Source organism: Paroedura picta, chromosome 2 (assembly GCF_049243985.1).
Source record: "Paroedura picta isolate Pp20150507F chromosome 2, Ppicta_v3.0, whole genome shotgun sequence".
NCBI classification, from domain to species: Eukaryota; Metazoa; Chordata; class Lepidosauria; order Squamata; family Gekkonidae; genus Paroedura; species Paroedura picta.
In genome coordinates, this window is record NC_135370.1 from 177,598,612 (window position 1) to 177,614,415 (window position 15,804).

Sequence of the window (15,804 nt, forward strand, 5' to 3'; positions counted from 1 at the left end):
GGCCATTGGCCTGATTCAGGCTTTCTCAACTTTTTTACCATTGAGAAACCCCTGAAAGTTTCTTCGGGCTCAAGAAACCCCAGAAGCGGCACCATCATGCAGAATAGGAAGCAGAGCTGTGGACATGCCCACCCGGGGACCCTCCCCTCCCCACCCCCTCCAGTCCAGGCCCATCACTGGCCATTTTGGGAAGGGTGGGTGGGTGGACATGACCATATGTGATCCTATCACCTGATAAATGTGTAAGAAATGTTTAAAATATATTAACCATTAATTAACTCGCACCTATTCAGGAAACCCCAGGGTTTCACGAAACCCTGGTGGAGAAAGCTTTGCTTGATCCAACATGGCTTCTCTTATAGTTCTTTAACCTGAAGCTGGCTGTCCTAATCTTGGACCACATCAGATTCTCTCAAACAGCAGAAGGCCTTTTGCTGGCAAACCACCGAAAGCCGGTTAAAGTCCTGTGTGTCACAAGCAGTCTTCCCTTCTGTCTGCTGCTGAAGCTCTCAATGTATGCCCGAAATGTGCGCCAGATGGTGGGGAAACCGATAGACTCTCCAGCCCTCAATTGGCCTCATTGGTGACCCGCAGCACCCTGGTCCTGTTTGGCTAGAGGTTTGGTTTATCAGCCCTCATCCTACCCTCAGCTGCTCAAGCGTTGAGTGGTCCCCGGTGATAAAAAGGTTGGGGACCACTGGTTCAGACCAAGTTAATCAATGTTGTATGGGGTGCCTTTGAACTTTTTAACAAATCCATTTCCACCTAAGTGGCAAAATGCAGTAACATCATCTGGTATCTTCGCACAGCCCGAAGGCGATCCTAATGTTTTCTGGGACTCAATAAGGGATCAAGTGCTCCCAAAAAGCCATTTCAATCCACACCACCCTTCTGTTTCCACATTACAAGATCATCCATATAAGGGCCCAAGATTCAGAGGCATTTGGCCCCAAAAGACCCATCAGAAAGTTGCCCAAATGATTGCATTTTCCATCCAGATTCCCTTTCTGGTTCATTTCACTTGGAGAATTAAAGTTTACAAGCAGCAGAGCGCCCGCCTGAAAATGCATCTTTCGGCTATATTTATGCCGCGCGAGGTTTTATTGTATTCTTTGGTCGCTGGTGATGTATGCAGCACATGGACCAAACCTAGCAACAAAAGAAGGAATGTTTTCGAATTCAGCTTTTAAAAAAAAGAAAGAAAACGGACAGGAGAAATGAGAAGTTAAATTGGAATCTTCTATAAATGGGCTTCCATGGTATGACTGATGAGCTGTCCCTTCATAAAGCACATAGGAAGTCAGCATTTCTCAATTGTGTGAAGTATTTCCATGTGCCTAAATATGATCTTTCCAAAGCAAACAAGGTTGGGGAGGGGGGAGAAAGGGAGGGAATTATTTCCCTGCCAGAGAGCTCTTGGCTTGCTCTCGCAGACGTCTTCCATCTTTTGAGACGGGTCACTCCGAGACCAGAAAAGACAGCAAGTCGGTACATGTTCAGAATTAGGAATCCCGAGGCCGAGGATCTACTGAGTAATCGCATGATACCAAGATGATACAGCTGTTTTAAAGCGTGAAATCCGGTTTTATCCACGGTTCTAAAACGATGGGTTGTAGCTAGGGTTACCAGCCTCCAGCTGCCTGGAGTTCTTCTGCAGAACTTGAAGGCGTCCAATGAAGCTGATCGGCAGCAGTGCGGCAAGTATTTCTTTATACGACGAGTGATTAAAATGTGGAATTCGCTTCCAAAGGTGCAGTGATGCTCACAGGCACAGACAGCTTTAAAGGGGGAATTAGGTTAGTGGAGGATAGATACATCAGTCGATACTAGCCACGGTGATTGAAAGGACCCTCCACCTTCTGAGGCAATCAGCCTCTGAATCCCAGAGCCAGGAGGTAACATCAGGGGAAGGTCTCAGCCTAATTCATGTTATTGGGCCTTAAGAGGAACTGGTTAGCCACTGTGTGAGGGAGGATGCTGGACCGGATGGACCACTGCTCTTATCCAGCAAGACTCTTCTGATGTTCTTAGGAAGGCCTCAGCCTCTCTGCCCTGTTCTTGGCCCTCCAGAGGAACTGGCTGGCCCCTGTGTGAGACAAGAGGCTGGACTGGAGGGACCCCTGGTCTGACCCAGCAGGGCTCTTCTGATGTTCTCATGAAGGCCTCGGCCTCTCTGCCCTGTTGCTGGCCCTCCAGAGGAACTGGCTGGCCCCTGTGTGAGACAGGAGGCTGGACTGGAGGGACCCCTGGTCTGACCCAGCAGGGCTCTTCTGATGTTCTCATGAAGGCCTCGGCCTCTCTGCCCTGTTGCTGGCCCTCCAGAGGAACTGGCTGGCCCCTGTGTGAGACAAGAGGCTGGACTGGAGGGACCCCTGGTCTGACCCAGCAGGGCTCTTCTGATGTTCTCATGAAGGCCTCGGCCTCTCTGCCCTGTTGCTGGCCCTCCAGAGGAACTGGCTGGCCCCTGTGTGAGACAGGAGGCTGGACTGGAGGGACCCCTGGTCTGACCCAGCAGGGCTCTCCTGATGTCCTTAGGAAGGCCTCGGCCTCTCTGCCCTGTTGCTGGCCCTGCAGAGGAACTGGCTGGCCCCTGTGTGAGACAGGAGGCTGGACTGGAGGGACCCCTGGTCTGACCCAGCAGGGCTCTCCTGATGTCCTTAGGAAGGCCTCGGCCTCTCTGCCCTGTTGCTGGCCCTCCAGAGGAACTGGCTGGCCCCTGTGTGAGACAGGAGGCTGGACTGGAGGGACCCCTGGTCTGATCCAGCAGGGCTCTTCTGATGCTCTTAGGAAGGCCTCGGCCCCTCCACCATGTTGCTGGACATAGAATCAGAGAACCTCCAGAGGAACTGTTTGAGTACCATGTGAGACACTATGCTGAACTAGATTGACCATTGGTTTGATCCAGGACTGCTCTTCATATGTTCTATGAAGCCCTCTCTACGCCATGTGGTTGGACCAGCAGAGGAATGTTTGGTTACTGTGTGAGCCAGGATGCTGAACTAGATGGACCTCTGGTCTGATCCAGCAGGGCTCTTCTTATGTTATTCCAGTTTTCTGTAGCTCTGGCTGTTGGACAGCAACATCAAAGGAAGGCCTTCTATGCCCCGTTGTTGACTATCCAGAGAAATTGGTTGGCCACGTTATGAGACAGGATGTTTGACCAGGGAGTGGATGCACTTTCATTTCTCCTATAGACTATTGTTTTCAGAAAGGATTTTTCTCTTTAATGCTGAGAAAAACATGAAAAGGATTCCGTAATTGGGTTTAGATTGAGCAGAACATGAGAGCAGCTAGTTATACCAGCCCCAATATCAAGGCATAGTAGGACAAACAAGAAATGCATAGAGAAACCTATGAATGACGTGAGGTGGCAGAAAGGTGATAGTGATTTTTCTGGGAGGAAATTACATCATCAGAAGGGGAGAAGCCGACCACTGATCTGGGCATGCCATCACAGGAAGTGACATCATGTCTCTCCCCAGGCTCCACCCCAAATCTCCGGGAACTTTCCAAGCTGGAGTTAGCAGCCCTCACTGCAACTCTGGGAGAAGAAGAGAGATGTTTGCAAGAGCAGGAAAACGGGAGAAGAGAACCGGGTCAACACATTCCTTCTTCCACCCTTCCTGGCTCTGTTCATTGCCAAGCTCTCAGCTCACTCCCAGCCAGGAGTGGTACTAAAAGGGATGGAAATCCAATGCCCACAGCCAGTTGGCTCACACGGATGGCGGGTAGATCCAAGCCAAGCTCCAGCTGAATGCTCTCCCATGGAATCAGAAGTAGGACTGCTGGGAAAGATCAGAGGCCGTGGAATGACAGAAAAACTGATTGGCAGCAGGGAGACAAAAGGCACCCTGGGTGGCGTAGTATAGTGGTAAGAGTGACAGACAAGGATCAGAGAGACTGGGGCTTCCCACTTTACTATGGAAGCCTGCCAGTTCTCAGGTTAACCTGCCTCGCAGGGTTGTTGTGAGGACAACATGGAGGAGAGGATAATCACGTAAGAAAGATGGGGTATAAAGGTAAAGGTATCCCCGGTGCAAGCACCGGGTCATGTCTGACCCTTGGGGTGACGCCCTCTAGTGTTTTCCAGTGGTTTGCCAGTGCCTTCCCCAGTCATTACCGTTTTACCCCCCAGCAAGCTGGGTACTCATTTTACCGACCTCGGAAGGATGGAAAGCTGAGTCAACCTTGAGCCGGCTGCTGGGATTAAACTCCCAGCCTCATGGGCAGAGCTTCAGGCTGCATGTCTGCTGCCTTACCACTCTGCGTCACAAGAGGCTCTTAGATGGGGTATACATGTAGTCAATAACTCAATAACACAGCTGGGAGCTGACCTGTGAAACTCACTGCTCCAAGATGGGGCAATCTCTATTGTCTTACAACATGACCAAAGCTCCTAAGGAGTGTTCAGGTTTGATTTGATCTAGAACCCACTTGTTTGTCTTTTTGGTCATTGATGGTATCTGTAAAACACCACAATTCAAAGGAATCTGCTTTCTTCCTGCCATCTGTCAGCTGTCTCCATTGTCCAATTTTCATTCCGGTATGTAGTGATGGGGAATACGATGACATAAATTAGCCATCTTGGTCACTAGCAACACATCCTTACACTGAAGAATCTTTTCTAGCTCCTTCATGGCCGCCCTTCCCTGTCTCAGCCTCCTTCCGATTTCTTGGTTGCAGTCTTCCTTTGGATTGATGTGGGAGACAAGGAACAGAAAATCTAGACATGACTGGACCCCGGTTTCCCCGTTGCTCCTAGTCTCTTTCTCCCCAATTTGTTAGGTGCGAAGTCATGTCCGACCCATCGCAACCCCATGGACAATGACCCTCCAGGCCTTCCTGTCCTCTACCATTCCCCGGAGTCCATTTAAGTTTGCACTGACTGCTTCAGTGACTCCATCCAGCCGCCTCATCCTCTGTCGTCCCCTTCTTCTTTTGCCCTCGATCGCTCCCAGCATTAGGCTCTTCTCCAGGGAGTCCTTCCTTCTCATGAGGTGGCCAAAGTATTTGAGTTTCATCTTCAGGATCTGGCCTTCTAAGGAGCAGTCAGGGCTGAACTCCTCTAGGACTGACTGGTTTGTTCGCCTTGCAGTCCAAGGGACTCGCAGGAGTCTTCTCCAGCACCAGAGTTCAGAAGCCTCAATTCTTTGACGCTCGGCCTTCCTTATGGTCCAACTTTCACAGCCATACATTGCAACTGGGAAGACCATAGCCTTGGCTAAACGCACGTTTGTTGGCAGGGTGATGTATCTGCTTTTTAGGATGCTGTCTAGATTTGCCATAGCTTTCCTCCCCAGGAGCAAGCGTCTTTTAATTTCTTTCCTGCAGTCTGCAGTGATCTTGGAGCCCAGGAAAATAAAATCTGTCACTATCTCCATTTCTTCCCCATCTGTTTGCCAGGAATTGAGAGGGCCGGATGCCATGATCTTTGTTTTCTTGATGTTGAGTTTCAAGCCAGCTTTTGCACTCTCCTCCTTCACCCGCATCAACAGGCTCTTTAGTTCCTCTTCACTTTCTGCCTATAGTCCTCACTATCGGCCTTGAAAATGTGTAATTCCCCAGTCTTACTCTTCTCTTTCACCATGTTCAGCTGTACTCCTGCTTTGGCACTCTCTGCTTTAACCTTCAACGGAAGTCACGTTGAATCTTTACTGTTTTCAGCCGGTAACGTGGTGCCATCTGCATATCTCAAAACTGTTCATGTTTCTCCCCCCAGTTTTCACTCCCCCTTCATCTTAAATCTAATTCCGCTTTCTTTGTGATCTGTTCGGCGTATAGACGGAAGTGTCTGGGAGATAAAACACACCTTTGTCTGACAGCGTTGACAATTGGAAAATGTTCTGTTTCTCCATATTCTGTTATACCGGTAGGCCCTTGTTCTAGAACAGGGGTAGTCAAACTGCGGCCCTCCAGATGTCCATGGACTACAATTCCCAGGAGCCCCTGCCAGCGAATGCTGGCAGGGGCTCCTGGGAATTGTAGTCCATGGACATCTGGAGGGCCGCAGTTTGACTACCCCTGTTCTAGAATTATAGCCAAGAGGTTTTTAAGCCATTATCCGTCTGCCGGTAAGATTTTGAGTTCTCCCTTCCGCTTTCTGAATTACGGGCCTTTTCCGCTAGCAGCTAAGGAGAGCGTAAAGTTCTTCCGCCTTGGCTTTGGGAACACTTTGTACCGAGAACAGGAGGACCCAAGTTTTAAAAACATTGCCTAAGCCCAGGTAATTGTGTTAAACGTTTGATCGCTTGGATAGAGCTGCAGTTACACAGTAAACCCCCAAAGTAATTTGAAAGGTCCTGTACGTTTGCCGCCAGGACAGCACAAACAACAAAAGCTGTCTGATGATAGACGCCTTCTTAACACATGCTGTCTGGCTTACGTTTCAAACAATAACATGAACGGAACAAAATATTCAAGCCAGAGTTCAACCTTTTCAAACACGGCCCAACGTGTTTCGACCTGAACGCTGAAAAGTTATAATTTATTTAATGCTGCCAAGCAGACTATAGTAATAATTCCAAAAACGACAGGCAATGGGTCATATCCGAGACTTTCTGGGCTGCTAGGAGACATGGAGAAAGCTTCCCTGTCGGCCCCCAATCCACTGCTAGGCACACGTGAAATAGCAAGGAGGCATAAAGGGACTGCAAGAACACTGAGGACAAAGACAGCACGAGGATTTGTTAGGTGTCTGAGTTAGGGCAAGCCTAGGGTGGCTTCCAAGCCAGCTGAGATTATGCTCCCAGATACGTGCACGGTTGCCAGGACAGCCAGCTCCGGGTTGAGAAATACCTGGAGACTTTGGAAGTGGAGCCAAAAGTGGGGGAGATTTGGAGCGGGAAGGAACCTCAATGAAATCGAACGCTACGGAGTTCCCCCTGCAAAGTAGCCATTTTCTCTAGGGGAACTGATCTCTGTCGCCTGGAGTTGAGCCATAATTCCAGGGGATCACCGGGTCTCACCTGGGGGACTGGCATCCCTGTTGCACACTTGCACATGTTGCAGAAGTCCAAAAGTCACGTACTGCATCTAGCGCAATATTTTTATTTATTAGGTTTTTATACTGCCCTCCTGAGACGGACTCCCCGGTTGCCCTGACTGCAGTCGATTTCCTATGGTGTCAACACGCTGGGTTCAGCCTCCCTCCCCACTGCAGGAATCTCAATTCAGAGTCTGAGGAAGAGTGCTTGCACTCGAAAGCTCACACGCTGAATACATCTTTGTTGGTGCTAAATCTTAAAGGTGCTAACTGGACTCTGATTCGGTGCTAGTTGGTCTCGGTTATGAAAGTCCTCCTCTCCTGCAAATGAACTGCAAACTTCCCAGTTGGTCACACGCTCAGACTCCAGCATCCTCCAGAACATCCCAGCAACTGGTGCGGGGAAAGAGGGGGAAAGATGGCCCGAGAGCTGTCATTCTCAAAACAAGATCCATCAACCCTGGGCACTTTATGAAATCCCCAGACGATTATGAGCATTTTGCCAATGTGATACTACGACTAGAAGAAGAAGAAGAGTTGGTTCTTATATGCCGCTTTTCCCTACCCGAAAGAGGCTCAAAGCGGCTTACAGTCGCCTTCCCTTTCCTCTCCCCACAACAGGCACCCTGTGGGGTGGGTGAAGCTGAGAGAGCCCTGATATTACTGCTCAGTCAGAACAGTTTTATCAGTGCCGTGGCGAGCCCAAGGTCACCCAGCTGGCTGCATGTGGGGGAGCTCAGAATCGAACCCGGCTCCCCAGATTAGAAGTCCGCACTCCTAACCACTACACCAAACTGACTAGAAGAAGAAGAAGAAGAAGAAGAGTTGGTTCTTATATGCCGCTTTTCCCTACCCGAAAGAGGCTCAAAGCGGCTTACAGTCGGCTTTCCATTCCTCTCCCCACAACAAACACCCTGTGGGGTGGGTGAAGCTGAGAGAGCCCTGATATTCCTGCTCGGTCAGAACAACTTTATCAGTGCCGTGGCGAGCCCAAGGTCACCCAGCTGGTTGCATGTGGAGGAATGCAGAATCGAACCTGGCATGCCAGATTAGAAGTCCGCACTCCTAACCACGACACCAAACTGACTACTACTGTGACAGTATATTGGAAGAGCAACCACTGACGAAGATAGAACAGAAAGCGGGTCACTTAACCCAGGATCCCATTTTGGTTGACTCTTTATGTTTGATCGTATGTTTGACCATTTAGACTTTATGTTATAACCTTTTCACCTATAAACATAGAGAAGGCTACTATATCGTTGTGCCTCGTGATTTCCTTTTTTCTTCTGGGATCAAAAACATGGCTACGATGACATACGGTGCTTTGCTGCCTGACACTGTGTGACTTTTATATCCCTGTTTTAATGTGGGATTTCGAATGCGTGTCGGTGTGCTGTAAAATCTAGGCCTCTGGAATAAGAAAGAGGTCAGTGAAGGGTGTTAAGATTGACAGGAGCAGAATTGACTGTTTTGTTCAGTGAGGCTTTGAGTGAGAAAAGTGCTATGAGGTCGGTGTGTAAGGAGGAAGGAGCTTATAAGAGTTGTTGTAGAGCAGGGGTAGTCAACCTGTGGTCCTCCAGATGTTCATGGACTACAATTCCCATGAGCCCCTGCCGGCAGGGGCTCATGGGAATTGTAGTCCATGAACATCTGGAAGCCCACAGGTTGACTACCCCTGTTGTAGAGTATTGGGAAAAGGAATCTGTTCTGTGTGGAAGATACTGCCTAAGAGGGAAGTGAAGAAAATAACAACTAATGGCTTTTGAATCTTACATTTCTAACTGCATTTGTATATTTTAGAGGCTGAAACCCACCCTGATCCTCCAGGGAAGGGTGGGCTAGATAAATGTTACTATGGACGTTTCTGCTCCCCATTAGCTCTATGTACACCGCGCCGAATTGTCACAGAAAGGGGCGGTATATAAATCGCACGAATAAAATAAAAAATAAAATAAAGTCTCTGCAAAGTGATTGGCCTCAATGGCAAGTGACAAAAATAAGCCTGTGAGGGAAGAAAAAGAACCATCATACTTCTTAACCCTAAATAAACTGTTACACTGTTTTACTTATCAATAAACTCTATGCGTGTTTAAGAAATCAACTTTTTATTCCAGTGTAAAGGATTCCCGTTTTACCTCAGAGTCACCTGACCGTTCTGTTATTCTACCAAACCCAACTAAACCATCCTTTTTGGGTCCAAATAAGAATTTTAAGTTGAAGGCCTGCGGTGGCCGGTGCCTCCCGGTTCTGGGATCCTAAGGTTTAGTGCCTCTGAATGAGGAGGTTTGCCTCACACACCATGGCTAGTAATCACAGATGGACTTATCCTCCAGGAAACGACGCAATCCCCTTTTAAAATTCCACATTGTAATCGCTATTAGCCCCTAACACTCTATATTTAGGGAGGGGCTGTAGCTCAGCAGGAGAGCCTTTTCTTTGCATGCAGAAGATTCCTGGTTCATTCCCCAGGATCAGCAGTTCAAAGGACCAGGCAGTAGGTGATGTGAGAAATCTTGGGGAACCGCTAATAGTCTAAGTCAGGGGTAGTCAAACTGCGGCCCTCCAGATGTCCATGGACTACAATTCCCAGGAGCATTCGCTGGCAGGGGTCTCATGGGAATTGTAGTTCATGGACATCTGGAGGGCCGCAGTTTGACTACCCCTGGTCTAAGTAAACGATACTAGCTTTGGGGAACCATTTTCAGTTTAGTGGAAAGCAGTTTCATGCATTTGCGTATCTGTGCCAAACAGGAAGCTGTGGTCAAGGAAGAGAGGTTCAACATCCAGTTCCAACAGGATACGAGAATCCCTGGCAAGATTTCTTTTGCCTAAAAAGTAAGCTGGCCCTCTGGACACCAGAAGTCCAGAACGTTCCATTCTGCCAATGTAAAAACTTAGCCCAACTATTTCAGAGGCCAGGTCTGTGGGCCGCGTGGCTTTCCAACAACCTGCAGCCTTCTTATAGACTCGCAGAATCTCATTGCTGCAGCTGGAAACAAGATCGACACCTCAGATAAGGCAATTCCCGCTGGCACTGGGATATTTGAAGAATTAAGTAATTATCTCCACACAATGCATTTGGCCGCAGGCAACCAACAAAAAAATGTGTTAAAACAAGCAAGGCGAGTCTCCGATTTTAATTCAAGATTTGGGGATGACACATCGTCTATTCGCTCCTTCCCCCAACTTCTGAATTCCGCAACAAGGAGGTTGTAACGTAGCGGATTAAGCCAGAGTCAAAATTAAAAGCTGTTTGCTGCGGAAGTTGGCCAGGAAAATGTGATGAGCTTGGTTACTACTGGACAACTCTAGGGTGGGGCGAAGGAAGGTCATGCTAGGTGTTACCGTAAATGTACAACTTGCTAGTCCTCTACCCCCCCGAATGCAGAAGCTCAGGGCCTTACCCGAACCCAATGGAGAGCAACGTATTACACCTGGATCAGATCCTGGATCAGGTTCCAGGTGGATGAGTGATAGGGTTGGGAGTGTCCTGCATTGTACAGGGGGTTGGACTAGATGACCCATGAGGTCCCTTCCAACTCTATGATTCTATGATTCTAGGTTCAGGGTCCTGATTCTTACTTTCAAAGCCCTAAATCTTTTGACAGTGGAGGAAACCCTGAAATATTTTTCAGGCTTCGAGGAAAACCAAAAGCGATGACATGCCCAATCAGAGAAGTGCATGCAGAAGTAAGAGATGGGAGCTAGCCGATCGATCGAGCGATCATTTACCATTTCTATTGGGGAGTTTAGTCAAGGCTATGGTCTTCCCAGTTGTAATGTATGGCTGCGAAAGTTGGACCATAAGGAAGGCCGAGTGTCAAAGAATTGAGGCTTTTGAACTCTGGTGCTGGAGAAGACTCTTGCGAGTCCCTTGGACTGCAAGGCGAACAAACCGGTCAGTCCTAGAGGAGATCAGCCCTGCCTGCTCCTTAGAAGGCCAGATCCTGAAGGTGAAACTCAAATTCTTTGGCCACCTCATGAGAAGGAAGGACTCCCTGGAGAAGAGCCTAATGCTGGGAGCGATCAAGGGCAAAAGAAGAAGGGGACGACAGAGAATGAGGCGGCTGGATGGAGTCACTGAAGCAGTCGGTGCAAACTTAAATGGACTCCGGGGAATGGTAGAGGACAGGAAGGCCGGGAGGATCATTGTCCGTGGGGTCGCGATGGGTCGGACACGACTTTGCACCTAACAAATTGGGGAGAAAGAGACTAGGAGCAACGGGGAAAGCGGGGTCCAGTCATGTCTAGTGATGTCAGCAGCTACGTGAACTTCAGGGAAAGACCACATAACCCCCGGGGAGCTCTCGCTGGTTGGGAATCCCTGCCCTAGATGGTCTGGGACCCTTGCATCTACAGGACCAGCTCTTCTGCTCTGTCTCACCAAAGAGCGAGTGAACAAATTCACTTACTTAATTACTTATTTTATTTTATTTATTTTATTTTTAAATTTATTTACTGAGAATCCCCCCAATCAACCAAACCTTTTAAGCACTTAGTTCCCACCCAGTAAGACTTTAAATTGTAAAAAGGAGACGGCTTTTAAATAATTTTAAACTGAAAGCTATATACGATACATGTGTTGTTGTGGTTGTTTGTTGTAATTCGATTTATAGCCTGCCTTACATAAAAACATACACCATTAAATACATTAAATAAAGCCTGCATTGATAGTTCTGGTATCTGATGTTATTTGCCCTGAACTGACCAGGGAAGGAAGGAAAATAAGAGTAGTAGTAGTAGTAGTAGTAGTAGTAGTAGTAGTAGTAGTAGTAGTAGTAGTAGTAGTAGTAGTAAATTTCAGGCAACAGGCAGACTGGTTGGAGCAGCTCAGGAGGCTGAATGTGGTTTGTGGGACATTTGAAGACAAAAATGTAGAAAGACCAGTTTTTCAAGGCTCTAGCCCAGGGGTAGTCAAACTGCGGCCCTCCAGATGTCCATGGACTACAATTCCCATGAGTCCCTGCCAGCAAACGCTCATGGGAATTGTAGTCCATGGACATCTGGAGGGCTGCAGTTTGATTACCCCTGCTCTAGCCATTGTAGAAGAGGCCAGGCTGACAGAATTCTGAAATTCTGGTGCAAGTCATGCACAGGGCAATGAGCTTTACTCTGTACATGCACAGAAGCACCCTTTCTTCTAATTATGGCACATGTTCCAGACCTGAGCTTGGTATATGTACTGCCCCTGGACCTGTTTGCACTATTACCTTTATCTCTGTTATAGTTATTAATAATGTTAATTATTATTACTGATGTTGTAGTTATTTACATGTTATAGGGGGGAAACTAAATTCCATGTATTGATTTTTACGTTCCATGTAAACCGCCCATCAGGGGAGGGCGGTATATAAATATACTGAATGAATGAATGAATGAATGAATGAATGAATGAATGAATGAATGAATGAACGAATGAACGAATGAACGGACGAATGAACGGACGAATTAATGAATGTTCAAATAAGCCCTGTCCATCTCTTCCCTTAGTCTCAAATAGAAGGGGGATAAGAGAATGAGTGGGATGCTCTTGTACATAATGCTTTATGGACTTATGTAACCCGCCACGAGCCGGCTTCAGGAGTGGCGGGGAATAAATATACACAACACACAAGGGTCACGCTGCGTGCCTGCACATCACACCGAGCTGCACATCTGCGTTACGCCAAGATGAGATCTGGCCTTTCAGGCAACCTCTGCACATTTTCATGTATGCATTTATTTTATCAAAAGGATGTGCATCCTTGTGCATCCTGCCTTTTTGCTCAGGCAGCAAACAGCAATTCCAAAGACACTGCAAATTAACTGTGCGGATGGTGCCTATTCTGTGCACACGTGTTCGTACATGCACATGCATGTAATGAGGCAGACAGGAAAACACATGGCCATTCCTCGCAGCCTGAACCACCTCTGTGACATGGTTTTGAGACCGCTTTGGTAAACTGTTCTATTTCCTTTAGGATGCTTAGGGCTGAACCTGCATTGAGCAGGGGGTTGGACTAGATGGCCTGTATGGCCCCTTCCAACTCTATGATTCTGTGATTCTATGGCCTGTATGGCCCCTTCCAACTCTATGATTCTGATTCTATGATTCTATGGCCTGTATGGCCCCTTCCAACTCTATGATTCTGATTCTATGATTCTATGGCCTGTATGGCCCCTTCCAACTCTATGATTCTGATTCTATGATTCTATGGCCTGTATGGCCCCTTCCAACTCTATGATATGGCAGGGATCCCCAACTAAAATACTTCCGCTCTTCTGCCAGGCATCTCGTTGAGGCTGACCGAAATCTACAACACCGCTGGGCCCCTGACACCCCCCCCCCCCAGCAATCCATGTACCTGAACTCGACCAAGGACCTGTTGATCGTTACTTTGAAAAACTGTTACTGTTCTTTCCGCTGTTGTACTGTACTATATTTTTTCTGATGTAGAACAAGTTCAACGTATTGTTTATGTTCTGTGTGAACCGCCCTGAGCCTCAGGGGAGGGCAGTATACAAGTATAATGAATACAATAAATAAATATGGCACCCATTGATACGTTTCCTGGTGCCCACCACGAGGTTTCAGAAAACTCACAAGAACAAGTGAGGATCCTGCTTCTGATTGGCTGCTGGAGAGCTGACTGGCTGTGCCAATTAAAATAATATTGTTTCGGTGGTAATTCGGTGTTGGTTTTGTTCTCTCTCACACTCCTCTTCTTCAGGGTAATTTTTTTAAACTCCTCCTCTTGTCCCCTGCACTTGGGTTCCCTTTGTGCGTGGCTCCACCTCCCACAACAGCCATTTTGTTGCGTTCAAAGCAGCTGGGCCCCTCTGCCTTCAAAGGACTCAGCCACAACTTTAAGCACTGCTGGGCAATCTTTAAAAATCTCAGGAAGAGACAGATACGTCCCCAAAAGGACACAGGAAATGCTTTCTCCTTCTCCCCATCACACTGGCCTTACCATTTTGATGCCCGTCGAGAACGCGACCGGCTTGACCAGTTTGGGAATCTCCAGCTGCATTTCTAGTTGCGTGGAACGGTCTTTATGCTGGGCGAGCAGCAACGAGGCAGGCAGATGAGAACTTTCCTGTAAACGGCGTTTGGAAGGAAGAACAAAGGAGGGGGAGGATTAAAAAAAAAAGAAAAAAAAGAAAGGCCACAAGAGTAAAATATTTAAAAGGCATAAAAAGCAACCGTTCCCATTAGCCCTGTGCGTTCCTAGAACTACAGAACTGCCTCTCCGAAGGCCGGGGATCTTTCTGTTTGTTTGTTTTTCTAAAAGAATACAGCACGGCTCGATATTCCGGTTTACCAGAAAGAAAGGATCACTTTGGGGTAAGAAAGGGAAAAGCTACAACGGGCTCATAAATCACAGCAACCTGCAAACAGCTGATTTTATAGGTTTCCCCCATTAAGCAACAATATCATAAGGCCCTTAATGCCAAGAGGCTGCCGCGGCCAAATGCATTTTGGGGGGCAGGGGGGGGGAAACCAACTCATAATAATAATTAGAACTTAATCGCAGAAACGGGCAGCACCGAAAGCCGCCTTAACTCAGATCAGATGTTTATCTAAGGCGCATTCCTTCGGCCGGTGGACTCCCCCCCCACCCCCCACCCCCAGCTCCAAATTGTTTCCCCATTAGATTTCACCTGAGGCCTTTTCGGAGGAGATCCTTGCTCGGTTTCACACAAAGGCGCCATTGTGCATGAAACCGACGGCACATTAGTCTTTATTTTAGTGCCTTTCGTTTTCTTTCTTCAGGGATGCCAATCAAACCCTTGTTTTTTTAAAAAAATAAATAAATAAAAGGGAGTGTGGCCTTCGTACATACGGAATAATAAAAGCGCCTTGGAAACTATTCGATTGCTTTCAAAACTTACGAGCGGGCGACAACGGGAGGATTGTTCGCGCGTGTGTGGAAAACGCACGAGAAATGAAAACTTGGGGGACAAATAGCTTCGCCCGCATCTAGGCGGGATGCCTATGGGGGGGGAGGCCACACAAGACAACAACTGGGGTTGCCGACCTCCTGGGCGTGGCTGCAGGCCTCCTTCCATCCCAGGGGCTCTCAGGGTGACAGGCAGCAGTTCCCTGGGAGATCACGGCTATGCTGGAGGGTGGATTCTACAGTACTGAACGCGATTACATTCGCCTTCCCTTTCCTCTCCCCACAACAGACACCCTGTGAGGGAGGTGAGACTGAGAGAGCCCTGAGATTACTGAAGAATTGGTTCTTATATGCCGCTTTTCTCTACCCAAAGGAGTCTCAAAGCGGCTTCCAATCGCCTTCCCTTTCCTCTCCCCACAACAGACACCCTGCGAGGGAGGGGAGGCTGAGAGAGCCCTGAGATTACTGAAGAAGAAAAAGAGTTGGTTCTTATATGCCGCTTTTCTCTACCCAAAGGAGTCTCAAAGCGGCTTCCAATCGCCTTCCCTTTCCTCTCCCCACAACAGACACCCTGCGAGGGAGGTGAGACTGAGAGAGCCCGGAGATTACTGAAGAATTGGTTCTTATATGCCGCTTTTCTCTACCCAAAGGAGTCTCAAAGCGGCTTCCAATCGCCTTCCCTTCCTTTTCCCACAACAGACACGCTGTGAGGGAGGTGAGACTGAGAGAGCCCGGAGATTACTGAAGAAGAAGAAGAGTTGGTTCTTATATGCCGCTTTTCTCTCCTGAAGGAGGCTCAAAGCGGCTTACGGTCAGCTTTCCTTTCCTCTCCCCACAACAGACACCCTGCGAGGGAGGTGAGGCTGAGAGAGCCCTGATATTACTGAAGAAGAAGAGTTGGTTCTTATAAAACCACTTTTCCCTACCCGAAGGAGTCTC

General features: G+C 48.1%; 1 protein-coding gene across 1 annotated transcript in view; it reads right to left on the reverse strand.

Moving 5' to 3' along the window:
• Positions 1–15,804, reverse strand: part of MNAT1 (MNAT1 component of CDK activating kinase) — a 160,829-nt gene that overhangs the window by 88,017 nt on the left and 57,008 nt on the right. The window contains exon 6 of the mRNA XM_077323927.1: positions 13,936–14,061. Coding sequence (XP_077180042.1) covers positions 13,936–14,061 — 126 coding nt within the window. The remainder of the gene's footprint in view (positions 1–13,935; positions 14,062–15,804) is intronic.